General features: G+C 39.4%; 2 protein-coding genes across 16 annotated transcripts in view; one reads left to right on the top strand and one right to left on the bottom strand.

Annotated features, from left to right (window-relative positions):
* The window catches only part of ANKS1A (ankyrin repeat and sterile alpha motif domain containing 1A), a 210,285-nt gene extending 205,682 nt beyond the window's left edge, over positions 1–4,603 (top strand). For 5 of the 7 annotated variants that reach the window (XM_074311204.1, XM_074311201.1, XM_074311202.1 and 2 more), the window contains one exon: positions 3–4,603. In XM_074311204.1, the coding sequence (XP_074167305.1) occupies positions 3–122 (120 nt within the window). In that variant the 3' untranslated portion in view covers positions 123–4,603. The remainder of the gene's footprint in view (positions 1–2) is intronic. The other 2 variants (XM_074311203.1, XM_074311199.1) reach the window with 1 other exon arrangement.
* A 5,943-nt stretch (positions 4,604–10,546) lies between these two features.
* Positions 10,547–22,442, bottom strand: part of TCP11 (t-complex 11) — a 63,676-nt gene continuing 51,780 nt past the window's right edge. For 5 of the 9 annotated variants that reach the window (XM_074311207.1, XM_074311211.1, XM_074311214.1 and 2 more), the window contains 7 exons: positions 17,343–17,463; positions 15,468–15,688; positions 13,878–14,014; positions 13,404–13,612; positions 13,132–13,313; positions 12,213–12,376; positions 10,547–10,960 (listed from right to left, as the gene is read on the bottom strand). In XM_074311207.1, the coding sequence (XP_074167308.1) occupies positions 10,728–10,960; positions 12,213–12,376; positions 13,132–13,313; positions 13,404–13,612; positions 13,878–14,014; positions 15,468–15,688; positions 17,343–17,463 (1,267 nt within the window). In that variant the 3' untranslated portion in view covers positions 10,547–10,727. Of the gene's footprint in view, positions 10,961–12,212; positions 12,377–13,131; positions 13,314–13,403; positions 13,613–13,877; positions 14,015–15,467; positions 15,689–17,342; positions 17,534–19,276; positions 19,410–22,442 lie in introns of all 9 variants that reach the window. The other 4 variants (XM_074311206.1, XM_074311209.1, XM_074311208.1 and 1 more) reach the window with 2 other exon arrangements.

The following is a 22,442-nucleotide window of genomic DNA, read 5'->3' as shown; positions in this document are numbered from 1 at the left end:
AGTTGGAACCATCTGACATGGACCAAGATACCCAGTCTCATGCCAGTGTCTCCTGGGTAGTGGACCCAAAACCGGATTCCAAAAGGAGCCTCAACACTAAGTATGAGACCACTATCTTCTAAAACCAACCCAGCCCCTGTCTCCGTAGTCTCACTGTGCCTTTACCATCTGATCTGTCTGCTGTTTTCAAGCTCTTTCCTTCCAGCTGCTGATGGTGAGCCCCTTCCCCTCCCAGGGGTCTGCTCTCCTTTCTGACAGCAGCACTAAGTACACTAACAACTTTTGTACCTTACACCATCAAACACTGTGAATTATCCTCCCTTTGGCTGAGGACAGTACAGTGGAAGGGGGGAGGTGCCTTCAAGGTAGACATCAAAGAGTGCTGAGGGCCCTTTGAATGGACAGGCACTACAAATCCCTGGAGGATTGGCCTTAAAGCCAATTCAAACAGTGATGGTAATATCACCCTGGGCTCAAGCCTAGGACACATGATCTGCTCTGGTCCAAACTTCTTTCTGAGCCATGACTGGGGAACTAATGCCAAGAACTGACTAACTCACCTTTCTCAACACTAACCACTGTGACCACCCAGTGTGCCAGGAAACCTACTCCCCATTCTAAACTCCAATCCTGCCTGCCAGCTCTACCCCTTCACCTCCCCTGATGTATGGTGCTGGACTCTCTGTCAGCTGACAGCCTACCCATGGCTTCCATGGTTTTGAATGGGGAAGACTAAGTTACTGCAGATGGCCAGAGACAGGAGATGGAAAGGCATTAATACTGTTGGGTGGTTTAGACTGGGCAGAATTGCATTCTCTGTGTGTTTAGGCTGCATGCCAATTTTTTACATCTATAGATGACCCTCAGGAGCAGCTCTTAAGGAGTTGACCTCAGGGGTGACCAGAGTGTTGAAGATAAAATGGTATCTCTGTGTGGTGTCATCTTTGTCACTCCTATAATAGGAGTCCCAGAAGAGTTGGCAGGACTAGCCTTGAGTTCCAGAGTCCAGGTCACCAAATGGAAGGCTTCATTCTTGTACAACTGAGGAGCGGGGCCTATATTCTTCCCGTGTGGTACCTAGTCATACTGTCTCAGAAAGGGGCTGCCATAAGCTAGGGGGCTAGTATACCAAGCTATGTTGACTGCCATTATTTCCCAAATCTGTTTCCTTCTCTATAACATGAGAATTCAGAGATCAAGCAGTGGCCTGTGCTATGACTTCCCTCTTCCCAGGTCTCTACTGTGGCAGAGGATCCTTTCGAATCCTTTGAAAAAGGTGATGGGATCTTAGACAAGCAGAATCAACTCTGGTGTGGGGAGAGTTAGCTTAGTCAGGATATGGAAGAAAGCAGTCTTATTAGGAAATGGTTCAAGTATATGTAGTCCAGTAGGAAGTTAAACAGATACATCAATTTGGGGGAGTTTCAGTATAAGTTAATATAATTAGAGTGGGCTTCCCTGCCTACCTGGTCTTTGTACCTTTGTATCTTAAAAGCAGATATCCTCCTGGGCTGCTGGGTTTTCAAGAAGCTCTGGGGATTCTGCAAGGCACCTTCCCCTTTGAATTCAGTCGTCCTCTCTGTACAATTTGCCTTTGGTTAACCCTTTCCCCTCCCCATTCTGTTTGCTTCTGCCAAGCTGAGCCACTGGGAAACCACACTGCTGCGGAAAAGTAAGTCCTGGGGGGCACAGACTGCTGCCACCACTGCCTCACCCACCATCATGAAGATCCAGGCTCAGCCTCTGCTTTTGGGATCGCCTTCCTGCTGTTCAGCACAGGCTTTCCACAATCAAGCTTCGAAAATAGATCCCTCTCCTCAATCCCTCCCTGCCCCTAACTGGAGAGCAGGAACTCAGGGTGTCTCTATCTAGCAGATGAGATTGGGATTCCAGAGGAGTAAAAAGTGACTCTGGGTTTTTTAGCTTATCCAGAAAAAACTTTTTTTTTTTTTTTTTTTTTTTTTTAAATGGAAAAAATGATTGCCCATGGCCTGGGCCTATAGGCAAGAATCTTCAACCAGAAAGTCATGGGGATGAAGATTTTTGGGAAGTTAGAACTGGCAAAAAGGACAATCCATCTAGGCCTTCCTTCTTCAGAATGAGACTCATGGATTAGTTTAGCAGGTTTGAAAGGAAAGCAATTGCTTATGGGAGGTGGGTGAGTATAAGAGAACAGAATCAACAGATTAACCTTAAGATAGCTTGTTGCATTCTGATGTTCGTACCCAGCTAAGTTCCTTTGTTCTGTTAAAGTGCACAAATTGCCCTTAGAACAAGAGCATTTGAAGACAAATATCTCTGATATGAAAAACAAAAGATTTGGAGATAGCTAAAATGCAGCAGCTCTTGAGCTATTGCTAGGATTTTAGATGTGAAGAGATGCTCATTTCCATACATTTCTGTCCATGGTAAACTCTTTGGTCCCTTCCGTGCCCCCCCACCCCTTTCCCCATCTCTTCAATCCATTAGTGACCAGAGATTTGGTCTTTCCCCTTCCCCCCACTAGCTCGGTAGTAGCTCCATATTTTCTAAGTTCTAAAAGAAAAGAGAAAAAAGTTTCATTTGGAGCATTAACAGAATCAACTGAAGTTAATACCCAATGACTTGAGATTTGTCTAAGCAGGTCTTTGCAATTGGGTCTCATTGTTAATTCTAAGTCTTGACTATGTATTTTGTTTTAATGTTCAGATCCCCTTGGCTCCAAATAAAACACACACACACGTGCACGCGCACGCTTTAAAGCTGGTAGCTGACTTGATTTTTAACCATTCAGACAGTGCCCATTATCTGCACCAGGATGACTTACTAGAACACTGCTGTTTCTTACAACTCTCCAACTTGCTTCTCCTTTTACTTCAGTTTTGCTTCTGGATTTAAAACCAGGCTTTCTCCCATTTGAGAAGGGCCAAGAACTCTCGGCCTGTAACCTGTGGGATAGGGAGCAAAGAGAGGACCATGCCTTCCCAAGTGCCCTTTAGCAAATCTAGTATTCTCTCACAATGCAGTTTATTCTTGACCAAGTGCAAATATTTTAGGCTTTGGCAATACGTTCTTTCCCAGCGAAAGATGTTGATTGGATTTATATGTTTTAAGTGTATGCAGGGAGGGTGCTTTTAGACTAAAACGCACAAATTCTGTGGTTGACCAGAAATTGCAGGTGGTGGTTTTGTTATCTTTGGCTGATTTGAGGCTTGCCCCTTGCACGCTTCTTCTTTTTTTGTCCATCATAGATTGCTGCAGTTCTTCAGCACTGGGAGCAGTTAATTCTGGTCATCCTGACCCTAGTAGAAGAACTGTGCTCAGAGCTCCTTTTGAAAACAGGAGTTAACCTCTGTTTTTCTATCCTAGAAAAGCACCATGGTTCTTATAGGCCTGTTAGGGACTCCTAGCAACTTGTCGTTGTGCCGTATTCAGCCTCTTGTTTTTCCAAAAATTCCCCAAGGAAAATTAAGATCTTTTCAGTAAAGCTATGCTGTTCCTGCTTTTGGTTCTGGTCTTTATGCCCTGGGCCCAGTAACAGCATTTCTTCATCTTCCAGAGCTTTGCTCCTTTGTTCCTTTTCCAAGTAGTTATCTGTGGGTGGATGGTAGGTTCAAAAAGAAAATTCTGTGTGGACACTAAGATGAATTTCTCATTAAAAAAAAAATCGTATTGTGATATTTTTGTTTTTCTTAAAAGCTGCTATGTCCTCTTTATTTATTCAGGATGTTTTCAAGTTGGGAAGATGGCTGGTCACCTCTGGTTCTGAATTATGTTTTTAGATCAGTATATTTTTGGATATTGGAGATAGGAAAGTGACTGGATTTTTTTTTAATGGGGTACTCTCCCTTTCCTAGAAAGGGATATTGCAATTTTAGGAATAGGCTTTGAGTGGGAAAGCCCCTGCTATCACACTGTTCTCAGTGCAGGCCATGTAGCATAGTTAAACACAGTGGATGTGTTTCTGAACTGTGAAGGAGCCCATTTAGGTGTGAAACTGTAGCTTTCTTAAAATGGGTTCAGTTACATTAAGCTGTCATCAGTTCCCAGCTCTCTGCTTGAATTTCCCCATGTGCTTGCTGTTCTTAGGCAATAGGCTTTTTCCTAACAAGGCTTTATTTTTGCAACTTTCCAGGTCCCTAGTGGGCCCTTTAGTACTAAAGATCAGGGGTAGTTTATTCAAAGACAGGTTGGAACAGTAAAGCAAGCACATTTGTGGTTTGTGAAAGTTAAATCTGAGTTTAGTCTGGCTCGAAGGCTCATCTGATGATATTGCCCAGACTTGCAGAATGACTGTCAAATTGAGTTTGCAAAAGGGTGATTTTGCTAATTGTGGTGTGTGGCAATGGGACTGATTTGTAATAAAAATGTTATTTAATCTTTGTCTCTGTATTTTGATACTTGAATGATTTTCCTTTTATTTTCCTGTATATATAATTGTTAATCTGTCCAGTTTTGTCAGAATTATAAACACCTTGTGGTACCAAACATAACCAATCTGTGCAACGAAATAGACTGACCTCACTACACAGAGAGATTGTAAATATTCCTGGGCTTCCAGCATTGGTTTTGTTATTTTGATAACTGTACAACTTAGACTGAATAAATGAAAAGTGACTTAGAATTTTGACTCCAGCTTCATTTCTATATTAGTAACCTCTCTGAAGTCTAACTGAATTAGAAAAGACTCATTTAAACCAGGAATCGGGCCCTTGTCTTTCTGAATTTTGCTGTTTTCTCCTGATACCAATAGTAATGTTCAAAAATTGTGCTGCCTGTCTTATCTATAGTACAATTGTGCCTTCTTTATAGATGTGTGTACTTTGTTCCTTTAGAATTTCCTATATTGAACACCTGTTTGAATCATCTGCCAGTTGGATCTCACTTTTTTCTAATATCTCTAGTACTTTACTGCAAGTACTGCGTTAGGCATTGTAGGGAATCAGAGGAAGCAAAAGGCAGGCCCTATGTAAGGGCTTTATAGCTGGAGAGAATAAAAACGAACTCTACTAAGCATTGCACAGCATACACTAAAAGAACAAATGTCAAGTCCTGTTGACCATCTTTGATGGTTAACCAAGATGATATAGATATGGGACATGGGCTTGGTGAGGACACGATTGGTGCTTTCAATATCTGAAGGACTCGTTTGGAAAAGGAATTAAAGATTTATTCTGGTTTCACACCAGAGAGAATGGGTAGCATTTATATGGAAGACTGGATCAGAGTTCAAATCTGGCCTCAGACATCAGCTGTGTGATTTTGAGCAAGTCACTGAATTCCATTTTGCCTCATTATGTAGTTTGTTGGATGTGACAAAAATAATAGTGGGCAAAGCGGCTGTAATACCAGCTCTGCCATTCTTCTGAATCGTGGTACCTGGACCCCAGAAGACAACTATATATGTTGGGAAAGGGACTAAATGATCCCCTCTATGTGCATTCTTCTCTTTTACAATATAGTACCTTCCTCTTTTCTCCCTTCTACTCATTTCAGTCTTCAGTAGTTTTCCTTAGTTTTGTGTACAATATAAAATTGAGCAGTGTGTATTTGTGAAAGAGTGCCTTGAAGCCCCAGTGTAATTCTGCAGATTGTCCTCTTTCACAACTGTCATTGATAAAGACAATATTCTCTTGTCAGAAGTAATGATAAACTGAAGAGGCCTCAAAAGAGTGATCAGGCTATTAATTTTTATACAAGGAGATGCATAAAAATTAAAATTAGTAACCTCTAAAGCTCCATATAATTCCATGGCTCTCCATATAATTCCATGGCTCCCATCTGCATGAAATACAAGTCTTAAAAAGATATGGAGAGCAATAATGTGAATTCAGTAATCCCCGCAGTTGTTAAGTCCCTGCAATTGTAAGGGTTGACTATGTTTATTTTGTGATGAAAAGAGGCCTGATTTTTAAAAAATATTCGGAATTTAACCCGACAGCCTTGGCTATAACATACTATTTTGGAGTGTACTGAAGTTCTTATGTGATGTGTTAAAGCAAAAAATGTCAAACTTTTAAATTGTTACCAGGAAATGTTTTAAGCAAAATGATGAATAATTACCTTATAAAGTCTTTGACCCTGCAGGGAATCCATTTCTATTTTAGTATTAGAATATTGGACAAATAAGTCATGATACCCCCCCCTTCCCTCACCAGTTCAGGATTTGCCATAATTATACAAACTCAGTTCTTCCTCTGTGAAATGAAAAGAGGTTACACTTAGTAATCTGCAAGGTCCCTTACTGCTCTATGATCTTCCCTCTATCCATATGGACACATAAGAGGATCAACTCAAAAACTTATTCATTCCAGGTTTTAATTATAAATGGCAGAATTTTCATTTCATTTCACTCCTCACCAATCATACAAGAATCTCTTTCCTGGAATAAAAATTCTTGTTTTCCCCTTTCTATCATCTATACTCCCTTTTCTTTCCCCAACTGACCAAGACTGAATTCCATTCTCTTAGAGGCTGCCCTTTTCAAAAAGATGCCCCATTTGAATTCCTTGATGTTAAACAATTGTAGATATAGTTAGAGGTGGTTTTTGTCATCAGGTGGGGGACCATGATGATATACACTCAGGAGGCATGCCTGAGGGCCCCTCACCAGCACCAATTTTATCCTTAGTTGTGTTCTAATGATGGCCTCAGATTCCAGAGATTTAATTCAAACCGAAAGGATAAGAATGGGAACTGTCCCATTGCCGACTCCTTTCACAAGGAAAAGTCACAATTTGAGTCCATTTCCTTAGCTGACAGCCTTATAAATACCCCTCTCCTCCCTTCCAATTCTGTTTTTCCAGACCACCCAATGAAATAGAAAGATGGAAAAAATCCTTGCTATTTAGTATGTAGCATCCATCTAAGATCCTAATTAATTGGTGGTTAGTTTTGGGGAAAACATTTCCTCAATTTTTAAAAAATGTTTTCCATTTTCTACCCATAACTTCGAGACTGTGAAGTCATGATCCTCATAGAAACAAAGGATTTTTACAAGGTGCTAAGTCAGTGGAATTGATAGAGACAATGGTTACCTAGTTTAGCATGGTTCAGTATGATTGATTTAATCTTACAACAAATGGTTTCCTAGTGATATAACGGTTTATACTCAGTGTGGAGCATATAACCAGGGACTCAGAACCACAGAGAAATGCACAAGCAGCTCTCAGAGGCAGACAAGACAAAGGACTGGAGGGAGGAGCTTAAGCTTTCAGAACCCAAGGGGAGAAATTCAATTTAATCTTTGATTTTCCTGGTGGCTGGCCTGGTTTCCTGCACTTTCCCCACTAAGACCAAGGCCAGACAGAAAGGCTCTCTGGAAAGCTGTCCAGCATCAGACAAGGAGATAATCAAGGATTTGGACTTTAACCCCTGGCTACTTTTATGATTACTAAACTGAAATGAAGGCTGCCTGAATGTGGGACCAAGAATCTTCATCTGTGACCAGAAATTAGGGTTAGTACAAGAAGGAAACTTTATAAATGGCTAAACTTGTGCTTCAGTAGAAATAGGACAGATGTTTAGAAAAGTGTCCATTTTTCAATTCAAGGAAAATGTGTTGAGAGTTTGGTTAAACTTATAAAAAAACAAGGTTTGATTGTAACTTGGGAGATCGTTGAACTTTTAAAAACTACAGTATACATCTCTAAGGAAAAAGAATTTGATCCAGACGAGTGGAAATTTGTAGGATAGCAACTATGTGGAATACTACAATGATACTGGACCTGATTCAATTTCTAAAGAAACATTTTATACATATTATTTAAGTCATAGAATAAGGAAAAAGGTGCACAGACAAACTAGGTGAAAAGAAGAATTAGACAAGAATGGAGTTAAGTACAATTCTGATGAAATTAAGCAGTGTGGTGCTTCACAGCAGGAGCCATTAGGGCATTCCTCATCCCCCGACCTACCCCCCTCAACTAACCCTTCATGGGTGGAGAGAAGAGGAAGATGGGGAGGGGCAGTGACACCATCAGCACCATCCATTTAGGATCTTTGTCCACCCCCTAGGACGATTACAAAAGGCACTACTAGTTAAAGCAAAAAAAGGACAGGATATATCTGATTTAATGGAAGCATACCCTGTGATTGAAGAATTTGGTTCTTCAGGTCAAGCCTTTTGATCTGGAAAAAATTAAGTTTTTGAAAAAGGATTGCACTCTTTATGGGGCTACCTTGTCTTATGTTAAGATGGTATTAGAGAATTTGGCTTATGAAATTTTAATCCCCAGTGATTGGAAATCTATATAGCAAAGACATGTTTAGAACCTGAACAAAATTTGTGGCTTTCTGAGTATAATAAGCTATGCTTATCCTCCAAACTGGAGTTAATATACAAATCACCTATGACCAACTAGAAGGTAAAGGTCAGTATACAGATGCTTTAGCACAGATTAATTACCCTTTGATAGCATATGATCAAATTGCTGCTGCTGCAATGAAAGCTTGGTGCTGTCTCCCAGGAAAAGATGAAGGTGAGGCCTTTACAAAAATAGAGCAAAGTTCCAGTGAACCCGTTGCTGATTTTGTGGGACATCTGCAAACAGCTGTCACAAGAACTATTGGGAGAAAATGTAGCTACAGGAATTATGATAAGACAACTGGCTAAGGAAAATGCTAATGAGGTTTGTAGAAGAATCATATGGGGCCTACACAAAGATGCTCCTTTAGAGGAGATCATAAGACGCTCTGCCACAGTGGACACAAATACCTTTTATAGCCAGACTGTGATGCAGAACATGGGAAGACAGGGTCCCTCTTGGCAAGGTACTTCTACAGAAACTTGTCAATGTTTTCAGTGTGAAAAAATAGGGCATTGAAAGCCCAATGTAGGTATATAGAGTGAGAAGACAGGGTGAGAGAACACCTAAAACCCTATGTCCAAAATGCAACAGAAGTTTCCACTGAGCCTCAGAATGTAGATTGATAGAATGATCCAGGGAAATGAGAGGCAGAACCCAGCTCCAAGACCTCAAATAAAAAACAGGTGGGGCATGATTGCAGCTAAGGTTACACCCAGAGAGTCTTGAGAAGTTTAGAATTTTGAAAGAATCAATCAGCTGAGAAGCAATCTGATAGCAGAAAGGGATTACAATTGGGGAGAATATAGGTTTTTTAAACCCAACAGGAGGACAGTGTCCAGTGCCAGCAGCTCCAATGTAATTACCAAGTGATGAGAGATTTAGAAAGTGGTAAATAGAAGGGACCAGATAGGTTAAAACTGCTTGGGGAAGAGGGTTTGCTACAGAGGGGAAGGAATCAGATGGGTGCCAACGAGCCGTATTTGCCTTGTCCATCAGAGACAGAAAAAGAGAAAAAAATCTCAAAACAAAGAAAATCTAAGAAACATTTGAAATTGAAAAGCATGGCTGATGAAACTTGTTACAGAATTTTAAAACCAGCAGAAATTCCCTGAGATGAAAAATTGTACAGAACTTCAAAACCAGCAGGAATTATTGGATTCTCTAAGATATGATAAGACTGGTGCAGGACTTCAAAATCTGCAGGAATCATTGGATTCCCTACACACATGAAGTAATGGACAATAGATTCCTTTTGGACTATATCTAAGATTTTTGGACATTCATTTCTCATGTTGATTCATGTTATTTGTTACATTACTACTAGCCTGTTATTGCTATGTGCTTATGTAATTATGTATATAATACCACCCATATTGATGGCTTTATGCCTACCTGTTTTAAGAGAGAGACCCTTCAAGAGAGCTAATATGGTTTGATTCCCCATTAACTTTGGTGTTTTCATCTCCCTTTCTGAGACATCAGGGAGGGTGTGATCACCTCCTTTTGGGGGGTTCTCACCTCCTTGAAAAGTCAGGGAGAGTGACCACCTATGTTCTGAAAACAGAGAAAGCGGGAAATGTGGGCCAGAAAGCTGAACTTGAAACAAAGGATTCTTACAAGGTGCTTAAGTCAGTGGAATTGATAGAGACAATAGTTATCTATTTTAGCATGGTTCAGTATGATTGATTTAATCTTACAACAAATAATGGTTTCCTAGTGATATAATGATTGGTTTATACTCAGTGTGGAGCATATAACCAGGGACTGAGAGCCACAGAGGAGAAGCACTCTAGAAGCTCTGAGGCTGAGACAGATTCAATCCATTGTCCACCTTTGTGGTGGCTGCAGGCTGAAGCACAAACCTTTGGACTTAGATTCATTTACTTCGTCTCACACCGCCTTGGTGGCAGGTTCTCCTCCTTCACTTCTCCACTGAAACCAAGATCGGGAAGGCCTCCAGAAAACTAGGCGAGCCCCAAGTGAAGGAGATAGGACTTTGAAGGAGACAATAAAGGATTTGGACTTTCACACCTGGCTGTACTTGTGGTGATTACACTGAACTGAAATGAAGGCTGCTCCCAGAGACCCCAAGGTAACCGAACCAGAGAACATTACCAGAAAATTAACAAAGCAACATATCTTTAGATTTCCCAAGTGCTATGGAAAGCTGTCCAAACCCTTTAGCTTCTCAACTAACCAACCAATGGGGGGGTGGAGCCCAGCAGCTAAGCCTAAAGCTCCAGCACAGGAGCAAATGATTCTTGCAGCTCAGAAATTTATTGGTAAAAAGGGCTCAGGCAGCTTGGTGTTCACATGCAGCCTTGGTGTTCTGGCTGCAGTGGGGGGAAGAGGAGATGTGGCTGTCATGCCAACCACAGGCAACGGACAAAGAGCTCTCTTCTCTTCCCCGCCCCACATCAGGGCGTTCCCCTCGAGATGTCAGATAGAATCCACGCTTGCTTCCGACTCTTGTGGAGAGTAGAGCACTTTTTTTAAGATGCCAGCATAGTAGGGCCCAAACACTTGTTGGTTGTGATGTATCAAGCAGGAAAACCTTTGGCCCATTTCTGCCAGCTCCTCTTCAATAGGAGTAATGCCTCCAGGGAGGTCCCTCAGAGAAGGCTGCACTCCCCGGATCAGGCAGCATTTGAGAAACAAACGGATCCGTTGATCTGCGAATATTGACAGACAGTAGCAGAGTTCAAGGAAGGAAATTGTGTTTGACCTTTACCCTCCTGTTCACAGAAGGATAGATATAGAAGCATGAGCTTACCTATTCGTCTGCTTAGGCAGTTAGGACATGCAATTTGATTGATTGGGATGTTTCAGTTTTGTTTTAATATATAGATCCCAAAGATAGAGCAAATTTAAAAGCAGTAAGACAGCAAATTTTCAATTATTTGCAGGAATGATTTAGGTGGACACCAAATGAACCCTGGTGTAATGACAAGAGCTCTCTGCTGCTAGTGAGTCCATCCAATATTTATTACTTGTGTTATTTATTATTTAACAATGTGCTAAAGCACTGGAGATACAAAGAAAGGTCCAAAATGAGGACTTATTCCCTCTCCTTAACAAGAGTGGGGAAAATAACTAATAAGCAACTGAATATATACAGAATACATTTGAAGGCTTTGTGTGTATGAATATAATCTGAAAAGGGAAGGTATTAGAACCTGGGGCATAAGGGACAGGAAAGGCTTAACATAGAAACTTTGAGCAGAGCCTTACAGGAAGTCAGGAGATGGCCTTTGACTAGCCTCATAGCTAGCACTTTTTCTACTATATAGAATGTTATAATTATACTTTCGCTTAGGGCTAGCGCACATAAGCTGAGGTGCTATTGAGGTTAGATAAAAATCTGAGGGAATTCACTGCTAGACTAGGGGAGGTATCCACCAGGAGAACAAATCCTTCAGCAAAACAACATTTGTACCAGAGATGAGTGATGAGTTGGCAGAAAGGATGGGCATATATGTAAGTTGAAATAATTTGCCCCAAATCACTTTAATGGTTGGGTCCCTGAAGTACAATAAAAATGTTTTATTGCAACAATCAGATTCACACCTTCCATAAAAGACTGGCCTCCCAGGGACTGGACTGGAGTTAATAAACAATTTCCCATACTAGCTAGCAGTCTGTCTAAATTAATTTCTAGGTGCTGAATTTAGAAGAGAGCTCTGGGAAGATCAAAAAGTAATCCAAAGAATAAGAAAGTATCTCACTTGTAGTGAGCACCATACTAATTGAAAAACTCTGATGTCCACAGAGAATTATCCTCTGCAAGCAGCCTCAGCTTTGAGTCTAATGATTTGGTCAAAGCAGCACTTCCAAGAACACTGAGTCTTAGAAACTTTAAATGGTTCTGCATCTGTTAGCTAAGAGATAGAATAGAATATCTGCCTTTGCCCACAAAAGTCTCACCAATGATGCTGCGGACGCAGTTGTCCTCCTTGGCCACACTATGGATCTGGCCTGACAGGGAAGCCACATTTTCTTTGCTTAGGGCAGGAAGGTTCAGGTCCACAAGGGCCTGCTGTATTTCCTGAAGTACTTGGTCACTTATACTCAGCAAGGCCTCATCGAGCCTGAATCACAAGAAACAAAAAGTCAACAATTTCAAATTCTGTGCATTGTGTAAATAAGGTATCTTATGTAGAAGGAGAAACCTGATTAAAAACAAACAAACAAAAAAAAAACCATCCCAATCCCTCCCATCCAAAGAACAGCAGATACTGACAAATAAGTACAATGCAATAATTTCAAAGTTGCAATCAAGATAACTGCTTCATAGATGTGGACAATTTGGGAAGAGTTGGCAGAGACCTTTGTTCAGTGCCCTTCCTTTATAAATGAGGAAGCTGATACAGAGAGGTTAAGTGATGTATCTCACAGGTAATGAGCTGGTCACTGATGGCTCCAATAATTATTGCACATGATACTTTGTTCCATTTCTCCTAAAAAAAGAATACTAGCAATATTTACTTCTAACTATATCAGTAACTGCTATAGGAATGCTCATCAACTTCTGACTAGTTCCACAAATCTTGTTCTTGAGTGGTCTCTACATAGAGGGGAGCATAGGTAGTACTGTTACTTTACTGACAACCCACCCCCTGAGTAATCAATCATCTCTGTCAAGACTTGCCCAACACTATTCACTGAACAGAAGATGAGTCTTTTATGCCTTGATACTCAAAGATGTCCAAAAAAAAAAAAAAAGCACCAATGATAATTTCAAATAGCTCCCAAGAATATTTATGTGATGAAAGAACTATTTGCTGAGTTCCTGCTTTCCAGATATATTCCGACTCTAGAAAAGATCAAGATTGATATTACTCACCTTGACTGATTTCCCTCCAAGAGGACTTTGATTATTTGTTTCAGTCTGTCTACAAATTGAGTTGAACCCAGTAACTTAGGGCCACAGTAACTGTTGGCTACTAGCAATACAGAAGCCAAAATGGTCAGCTGATTTAACTGGCACTGAATCTCCTGCAGCCGGGTTCTGTCCATCATCACAGTCTAAGATAAAAAATAGCCTGTAGTCAGCATGGAAAGGACCCCACCTGAAGACCTTGACACCAGAAGAAATGTCCCCACCAGCAGCCATACCTCGGGAAATTCCTCATTGTCAGGATCCCAGTGAAGAAGATTCATGTAACCCTGATTTAGCACCATTGAGGGGCTTATAGGATTGTCTTTTATTGTCTCATCTGCAGGTGAAGAAGTGATTTGCTCTGGAGGGTCATAGGGTGGTGGAGGGGGCGTCATAACTTCAGCAGCTGCTTGGCTTAACCACTTTGTGGTATGATCCAGGAAGTCTATAAGGAAATGAGATTTATAGGACCTCACATTCTGTACATTCCAGATACATCATCAATAAAGAAATGATTTGTAAAACTTTTTGCTTTAAGTGCTCAAATATATGACTAGCAGCTACTCTGCTGCCCAGTGGGGGAGTGAGAAGCTTTTTTCCTACTGTTTGTAAAAATGGTAGGTCATAATCCCCAAAGTCCTCCACAAGCATAAAAAACACCAGCAGTCATTTGCAAATATTCCTGTCTTGCTCCCCATTCCTGTACATACTGGGCATCCTCTGGAGAAGCTCCTGGAATTTGGCCCGTTCATATTGGATTGAGTGTTCCTGCAGATGTGGTCGTATACTCTGGATGGTGAAGTTCACCATGTCCATTTTCATCAGGCCTAGAACGTGGAATATCTCCCTGCCAGAGGAGGAAATAAAAAATTAAACACTATGACAAAAAGCATGGAAGACTATGAAGCCCCGGTGTTAGGTGTCAGAGAATTTTAGAACTTAAAAAGCAACTTTAAAACTCATCCACTCCTAAATTTTCAATTTATAGGTGGGGAAACTAAGGCCCAAAGAGGTGAGGTGAACTATCTCTTCTGGGGTCACACGGTAAATAGCAGAAACTGACCTTAGATCTGTTCAAATGTATATAACTTAATAATTACAAATAAAAACCATAAACCTACCCCAAACAACTTTGAATTAAGCTAAGAAAAGTACTTATGATGTAATGTAAAGCTCTTCTTAACTTCTCAAAAAGTCATGTTTCTATTTGCATTGTTGGTGGCTGTTATTCAGCTCTTTTTTTAGTCATGTCTGACTCTTCATGCTGTAGTTAGGTTTTCTTGGCAAAGACACTGGAGTAGATGGCCATTTTCTTCTCCAGCTCAATTTACAAATAAGGAAACTGAGGCAATTAGGATTAAGTGACTTGTCCAGATCACACAGCTAGTGTCTGAGGCCAGATGTGAACACAGGAAGATTGGTCGTCTCAAGCCACTGGACCACCTAGCTGCCCATCATTAGATTCTCTTCTGGATGTACTAGAAATATGAACTTTTAAATTTGTCATTTATAGGAGGCCTTGTTTTTTCCATACACAAAGTAGGGATAATTGCTATTCCTACCCTAGTCATAGGACTTGTGTTTGCATAAAATAGGTTGTGAATGAAAAATGCCTCTATTTATCTGGAATAAAGACATTAATGGATTCTATTATAATCAGAAATTGTACAGAGAAAGAGAGAGCTTAATTGACTTTCAGAAATGAATGCTTTTGTCCATATAGGTACTCCATCAACATAGATCATAATCCCTGGATGTCTTAATGGATGAGAGTTGCTACAGGTGAAAAATTAATCACTCTCATCAATCTATAGGTAAGTCTTTCTCAATTTATCTGGGCTTATCCTAAAAAATCCTAGTGACCTTGGGTCCATCAGTGTGCCCATAACTTGAAAATATTTTAGGACCTGCCTTGAGCTATCATAGCAAGGGTCATTTTTCCCACAAGGCAGAGGACTTGAGTGGAAGATCTGTCAAACTAAGGGTGAGAAAAGAACAGAAGATTCACCCTATTATTCTTTGCTTAGGAGAAAAAAAGCCAGTAAACATTAGAGAGAACTTTAAACTTATTGATCTTTTAAATGTTTCATTTTGGTTTTGAGATAACAATGCTGGTGTAAGCATTTCATTACTATTTTATGTTAGGAACTTTGATTGGGGTTCTTTCTATTCAGGCAAAGAGAAATACACATTTTAATCAGGTCTGACAGAGCTAGAGAATATAATTAGTATGACCTCAGAAAATTTTCCTGGCACATTAGTTAAGCTGGTTTCTGAGGCCAGTGGCTCTAATTTCTCACCTCAGTAACTGCACAGGGTCTGATATGCTCTCAAGTTTCTGAACCTCTTCATCTCGAACTGGTGCACAAAGCATTGTCATCATGCTCAGGATGTAGGTGGACAGATGAGACACATCCAGTGCTCCATGGTCAGCTTCCTGCTTAAGAAGCTCCATATCCATCACTTCTTCAATCTGACTTTTTAGGCGGTTCTGGCGAGGAAGGAGCAGCGATAACAAAATCTGCCCAGGAAAGAAAATCCATTGCCTAATTATTGCTTAGCAAAATAATACTTCTCCAAAGAACCATCAATCTTTAACTAAAACCAATCTATCCTGTGTCTAATGAATACTCAGTAAACTTAAGCTGTGGACTTCCTGGCCTTCTCTGGAACATTCTAGTTAGAGCATGACTTCTTTTGTGCCATGGAATCCCTCAGATAGCCTAGCAAAGCATTTGAGGACTTTATGCAAATTTTAAATTCACAAACTTTGGTTATGGTTTTGATATGCAGGATTACAAAAGAAACCAATTATACTGACATAGTTATCAAAAAAATTTAAAACACATTCGGAGACCACAGATTAAGGCCTAATAAAGATTCCTGTCAATAGTCGGCCAGCATTTAGCAAACACTTAGTATGGGCCAGGTACTTAAAAGGTTAAAAAAAAATTACTTGTAACTTTCTTCTTAGTGATGCTCTATGTGAAAAGCTATATGCATACAAGATACATACAGAATAGATAGAAGACTCTAATCTAATAGAATTTCAGAGAGGAAGGCACCATTAGCAGCTAGGCAGAGCAGGAAGTGCTTATTCCTGCTAACAGCAATGGTGTTTATACCCACGTCTCTCCTATACAGGCTGTGGGAAAAGAGCATGGCAAATTCAGAAAATGCCCTATGATGTATTGTAATGTTTTGTCCTTATTATAATAGGATTTTTTTTTTTTTGATATGCCAACTGACAGAAATAACTCTCAAATAGGTAAATGAGGATCCTGGTTATTCACTTGAAATAGTCTACTGAACTTTTTATTGTTATAATAAATAAAATGAATATAAATACATAATAAACATTGTCCTAGCAAATATTCTATTCTTTCCTAGGAAATAGAAAAATCAAGAAGGCTTACCCAGAAGCATCTGTTTCAGATGTAGATTAAAGAAAACCCTAAGCCCATTGCTTGTCCTCTCAGCAATCATTGCTTAAAATCCCACTTTTTCAAAATGGCTTTCAAAAGCCTTCGGCAATCTGGCCCCAACAGACTGAATTATTCTCCCCCCAACCCAGACATATCCTCCTCACCTTTGTGCTTTTGAATATACTGTTCCCATCACTTAGAATATGCTCCCCTCAGATTTCTATTTAAATTCTACTGACATGTGAAGTACCTTGTCCAAGGTTATGGCTAGTTGGTGCCAGAAGAATGTATATACCAGACTCCTGATCCTAGATTAATGTTCTTTTAGTTACACCATTAGATATCAAATCTCCTGTAACTATATAGATCTTCTCTATCAGTCTGATGAGACCACTCTGCAGATAATCAAACGCCACCTCTTTCTTAAAGGCTTTTCCTGATTCTTCTAACTGGGTTGGCTTTTTCTTCCCAAGTCTCTTTTGGAATTTGTGATAGTGCTGTAGACAATGGCACGCTTGATTTATATTAACTACGAAAATATGAAGTTAGGGTCTCATCTTGTTTCCATTCAGAGAACCTAGGGCAATCCCTTGCACTTTAGAGGCCATCAATAAATATTTGTTCAGTTTTGAACAGAAAATATACTGGTTGCATAAATATCAACTGAGATTCCACTAGACTAAGAACTCCATCCCCAAATACTTGAGCTGATGCAAACAATGACCCAGCACTGTCTTTAGAGGGTCTCACCTCTTTGATTTCTTTTAGAAGCTGTAGAGCATAAGTATAATCCGGAGGAACAGCTGACAGCTGCTCTCGAAGATGGTCCCAGAAAGCATTGTGCATTGTCTCCTTAATCTTGCTTTCCAGACTAGAAGAGGACAAATGAATAATTCAGACTTTTTCATCATTCAGTAGGCAATAACTTATTAAGCACAACTCTGTGCCATGCACATAGTCTGAGGCAGCTGGATGGTTCAGTGGGTAGAGTGCTGCTCCTCCAGTCAGGATGACGTCAAGTCAAAGCCAATCTTCAACTCTCTTACTGAGTAACTGTCACTTAACCTTTGTTTGCCTAATTCAATGGTACACCACTCCAGTGTCTTTGCCAAGAAAACCCCAGGGACTGTATGGTCCACAGGGTCATTGAGAGTCAAGACATGACTGAACCACAATCACAAAAGGTTAACAGGCCCTACTGTGGGACCAAAAGTAAAACACAAAATAGCCTCTGCCCTCAAGGAGCTAGCTCTCTGTCCTAACTTACACAGTGGCTAAAGAGCTACGATGTCTACATCTTTGTTTAGGGGAGTAAAACCAATAGGAAAAGGAGAGGGTCTGTATTTGGCATTATATTTAGATCTGGGGATAGGCATGGGCCCAAGCTCTACAAATTAGCTTTATACTTAAGACAGCCCCTCTAGGATGGCCAACCTGTGAAGGAAAGTCCCTCAGAGAGAAAGGGCACAACTATGATTATGAACACCCTCAAAAGTCTGTACATGTTTCACATGAAGACAACTGAAACGGTTCTTTTTTGAATTGGACTTTCTAATCTTTTTAGAAAACCACAACTGTCATCAGAATCATCCAATCTTGAGGCTGCGATGAATTGGCAATTTTTAACTTTTTCCTTACTCAGCCTTTACATTATTAACGCACTCTGGTTGAGGAGTTAACAAAAGAAAACCTGGTGTCACTGTTTTGTTATGACTTACCTCTAGCCCCGCAACCTCCCCACAATGCTCAAACATAACTCTCTATGATTTCAAGTTAGAGCTGCCCCTTTCTTCTGGCCACTCGATCCCTCAGTTTGGGTCTTGGCTGACCAGTGAGTGGCAGTTGTCCGGCTCTAGGACTTGAACCCCAGGGACAGTGAAAGTGGGGAGGCCGAGGGTACAGAGGATGACAAACTGGATATTTCAATAAAGCCTTACTTAGTGCTCTAGGGGAATCAAGTTTGGCACACTCCTCTCACACATGTCCAGTGTGACCTACATTAACTCTAATCTGGGTAATTCAGTCATTCACTTTCTTTCTTGCAAAGACCTAAAAGGCAGGCAAAATGAAGAGATCTACAAATTTGCTAATATTTCGATATGAAACAGGGAAAATGGAAAATACTTTTTTAAAAAATCTGAAAGTGTTTCAAAAGTCAATGCTCTTTGACTCTTATTTGTTAATTAACTAAAAGAAGGACCCTCTTCTGGAGGTATATAGCCATTATTTATTATCAAAATTCTGATTTACAAGATCATTATTTAGGGTAATTTACGAAATAGTGTTTCTCAGAACATAAGTAGAGTTGGCAACACCACTGTTGAAAAAATAATTTTTCAATAGGTGCCTGTTTGATCTATAGTAAATTAAAAAAGGAAATGTGAAAGTACTAGGGGCTACTTCCTCAGGGTATGTCTGAGAAGATTTGAAACCTACATATTCTATTAACTAGTAACTAAAATTCCAAAATGCAAACTTCCACAGTAAATATCAATTTGATCTTGGTTAATATATCTTCAACACTTCAATACCAATAATTACACATAAGCATTAAGGATATCTTGTTTGAATAAAACTTAAAAGTTCATGCTATGAAATAAAGAAACTTTAAATTTGGTCAAAGCCTGTTCTCTAGATGTATCTGTGCCAGGGAGAGAAATGAATGAACTTTGAGAAGCATCTACCTATCTGGAGATAAGGCCATCTCTTCCATATGGAAATCCTGGTTCACCACAATTTCATGTGCAATGCTCATCTTGGAAACTCCATTAACTGTCTCCATCAGCTCTGTGACAGAAAGACCTTGTGGAGGGCTACCTGGAAAAAGGAGCAGTAGCAATCCACAGTGGATTTTACACAACATTAAAATATTATTCATAGAACCACTCAGTCCTTTAAGCTCCCAAATTTAGATTGAGAAAAGGGATCTTCCACAAGCTAACTGAATGAAAATACTGTATTAAAAATTTTGTAACAAAAAAAAAAAAATTCTCAACTCTAATGTTTTTGTCAATGTTGAGAACTTCCAAGTTGTCAAGTGGAAAATGATGCCAACTACTGTTCAGTCTCTGAAGACAGAATCATAGAATTTTAGTTCAAAGGGACCTGAGAGGTCCATCCCATATCTGAAAATGAATCTCTACAATATCATAGCTGCTAAACAATGATCCAAAACTTAACAGATTCTGAGAGAAAAAACTCACTACCTTCAAAGGCATTCTATCTTGGGATAGTTTTATTAAAAAGGTTTTCCTTTCACCAATAACAAGTCTAAAACTTCCACAATGATATGACAGCTTTTCCTTCCCCTTCCATCCCCAGAGCATTCTCTTCTCCAGGCTACACATCCTTGATTTCTCTAACCACTTCTCAGATGACCAAAGGCCTTTCATACTACCTGGGTGAGTCTCCTCTAGAATCCTCCAACTTTATCAATGCCTTGCTAAAATGCAGTGCCCAAACCTGACTATACCATCACAGCTGTGTTCTGACCACATATAAAATAGTTTTCTAATTCTTTCTGATATCCTACACCACAATAAGGATAAGCATGATTCCACCAGAAGAAATTATCACCATTCACCAACTGACAGCCAGGTAGTGCATGGAGATTGGATGCTAAATGTGACATCAATAAGACCTGTCCAAGATAACACTTCACCTGTCTTAAGACTCAATTTCTTCTTCTGTAAAATGAAGACAATAGCACTCATCTCTCCAAGATCAAATGGGACAATATACATAAAATACTTGCAAAATTTAAGGTTCTCTAAAATATTAGCTATTATTATCTACTCCTTTCTAAATCTGATGCTACATAGTGGGGGTTTTTGTTTGTTTTTTGCAGTAGGGACAACTGGCATTGGATATCATCAAAGCTTAACTTCTTTCTATAATGATGATGAAACCTTGAAAAGTTGAGTGCAAAGCAAAAAACCATATATTGAATGATGTATTAAAATTTCATAAATTTCCTAAGAATTAGGATTATTCTGCCTTTGTCATTTTTCACTATGTACAATTAATTCTCTTATAAGCCTTTGCATTGAAAATTAGTGGAATCAATCCAAACGATCTTTTCACTGGCATCTAAGTGTACAGTGTAAAAGAGTGGCAAGCATGGAGTCAGGAAGACCTAAGTTTAAAACCAATCTCAGATACTTACATGCTGTGTGATTCTGGACAAGTTAGCCTCTGGCTGCTTCAATTTTCTCAAGTGTAATAAAAGCAAACCAAATCAAGTAATATTCACAGAGCACTTAGCACGGAATCTGGCACACAACAAATGCTTATAATGTTTCCTTTCTTTCAAAATACCCAATATTTATATATCACTGAAAAAGAAGATATATGTGATCTCATTTATCATAGAAAAAATACAATTTTAAAACCATTTGATCCTATGACCACCCTAAGAATTGTGCAGGGAGTTATTATCTCTATTTTATAAATAAATTGAGATTCAGATAAATGAACTCTTTTTTTGTTGTAACAGGAGAAAGAGGAGGCTGAAAGGAAAACTTAGATTGGACAGGGAAATGGTAACATGGTAATGCTTTACAAAATTTATTTTGCTTTTATTTTCTCTACAAAGAGAATAACATTTAATTTGTAGAGAATGCAAATAGCTAATAGATACTGGATAGTAATAATTGATACCCAAGATAAATAGTGAGAGAGTAATCAATCAGGCACTCAAAAAGCATAGGCACTAAATGCAATATCAAAAGGAAGACAGTCCTGCCCTTAAGAATCTTTATTTTATTTAAAAGGGGAGGAAGGAAACAATATGCATAAATAAGTAAATACACACAAAATAAATTCAAATTCAAAATAAATTTGGAGGAAGGGGAATCAGAAAAACTCTCAAAGGATATTTTTTTTGCCTGTAAGCTAAACATAAAAGGTAGTCAGAAACAAAGGTAAGAAAAGACTGCATTCTGGCCTAAGGACTAATCCAGGCCCAAGGGAAAATGGGCTGAAAAGGGAGAGGGAAGATTATATGGGAGAAAACAAAAAGTAAACCAATCAGGCCAGAATAGAGTGAAGAAAAGAAATGTGTCATCAACATTGAAAGCCTGAGCTGAAGCCAGGCAGTGACTTTTAATTGCATGTTACTCTTGTGGCTGCGAACTGGTCAGACTTGTGCTCTAAGAAGCAGTAAGGGAAACTCAAAGGCTGAGAATCTAGGTGACTGGAACAATGATCATATACTTGATTAAAAGAGGGAAATTAGGAGACTACCTGATTTGGAAAGAAGAAAAAATGCATTTTGAAAATGATCCTAGAGCAAGTTTCAGATACTTATGGGACATTTAAGTATAAGCAGATGGGCAGAACATTTAAAGGAAGATCAGGAGATGTGGATTGCATATTTATATTCGGAATATAGAATTCATAGAATTGAGAGTTAAATCCATAGGAATTGATGAGACTGGCAAGGAAGAATATAATAGTAAAGAAAGCAGAACACCACTTGGGCACATCTTGCACATGAAGAATAGGACACGGATGAGTATCCTGCAAAAGTGAGTGAAGAGGATTAGTCAGACAGGTAGGAAGTATCAGAAGAGAGCAATGGCACAAAAACCTGGGGAGGAAGAAAGAGGAGGTAATCAGCTGAGGTAAATGCTAAAGGGGTTACAAGTGGAGGAAAAGATATTGAAATTAGCAAAAAGAGTTAGCTGGTGACTTGTAAAGAGTCATTTCAATAGGCAGTTTTCAGAGAAAAATCAAAGCTTATCAACATTTACATCAAAAAATGTTCTAAATCACTAAATTAAAGAAATATAAATTAAAGTAAAATATATCAGCACATCTATGACAGATAAAGGAAATGAGAAATGCTGC

The sequence above is a fragment of the Sminthopsis crassicaudata genome, chromosome 4 (assembly GCF_048593235.1).
Source record: "Sminthopsis crassicaudata isolate SCR6 chromosome 4, ASM4859323v1, whole genome shotgun sequence".
In the NCBI taxonomy this organism is placed as follows: domain Eukaryota; kingdom Metazoa; phylum Chordata; class Mammalia; order Dasyuromorphia; family Dasyuridae; genus Sminthopsis; species Sminthopsis crassicaudata.
This window is presented reverse-complemented; position numbering and strand designations above follow the sequence as displayed.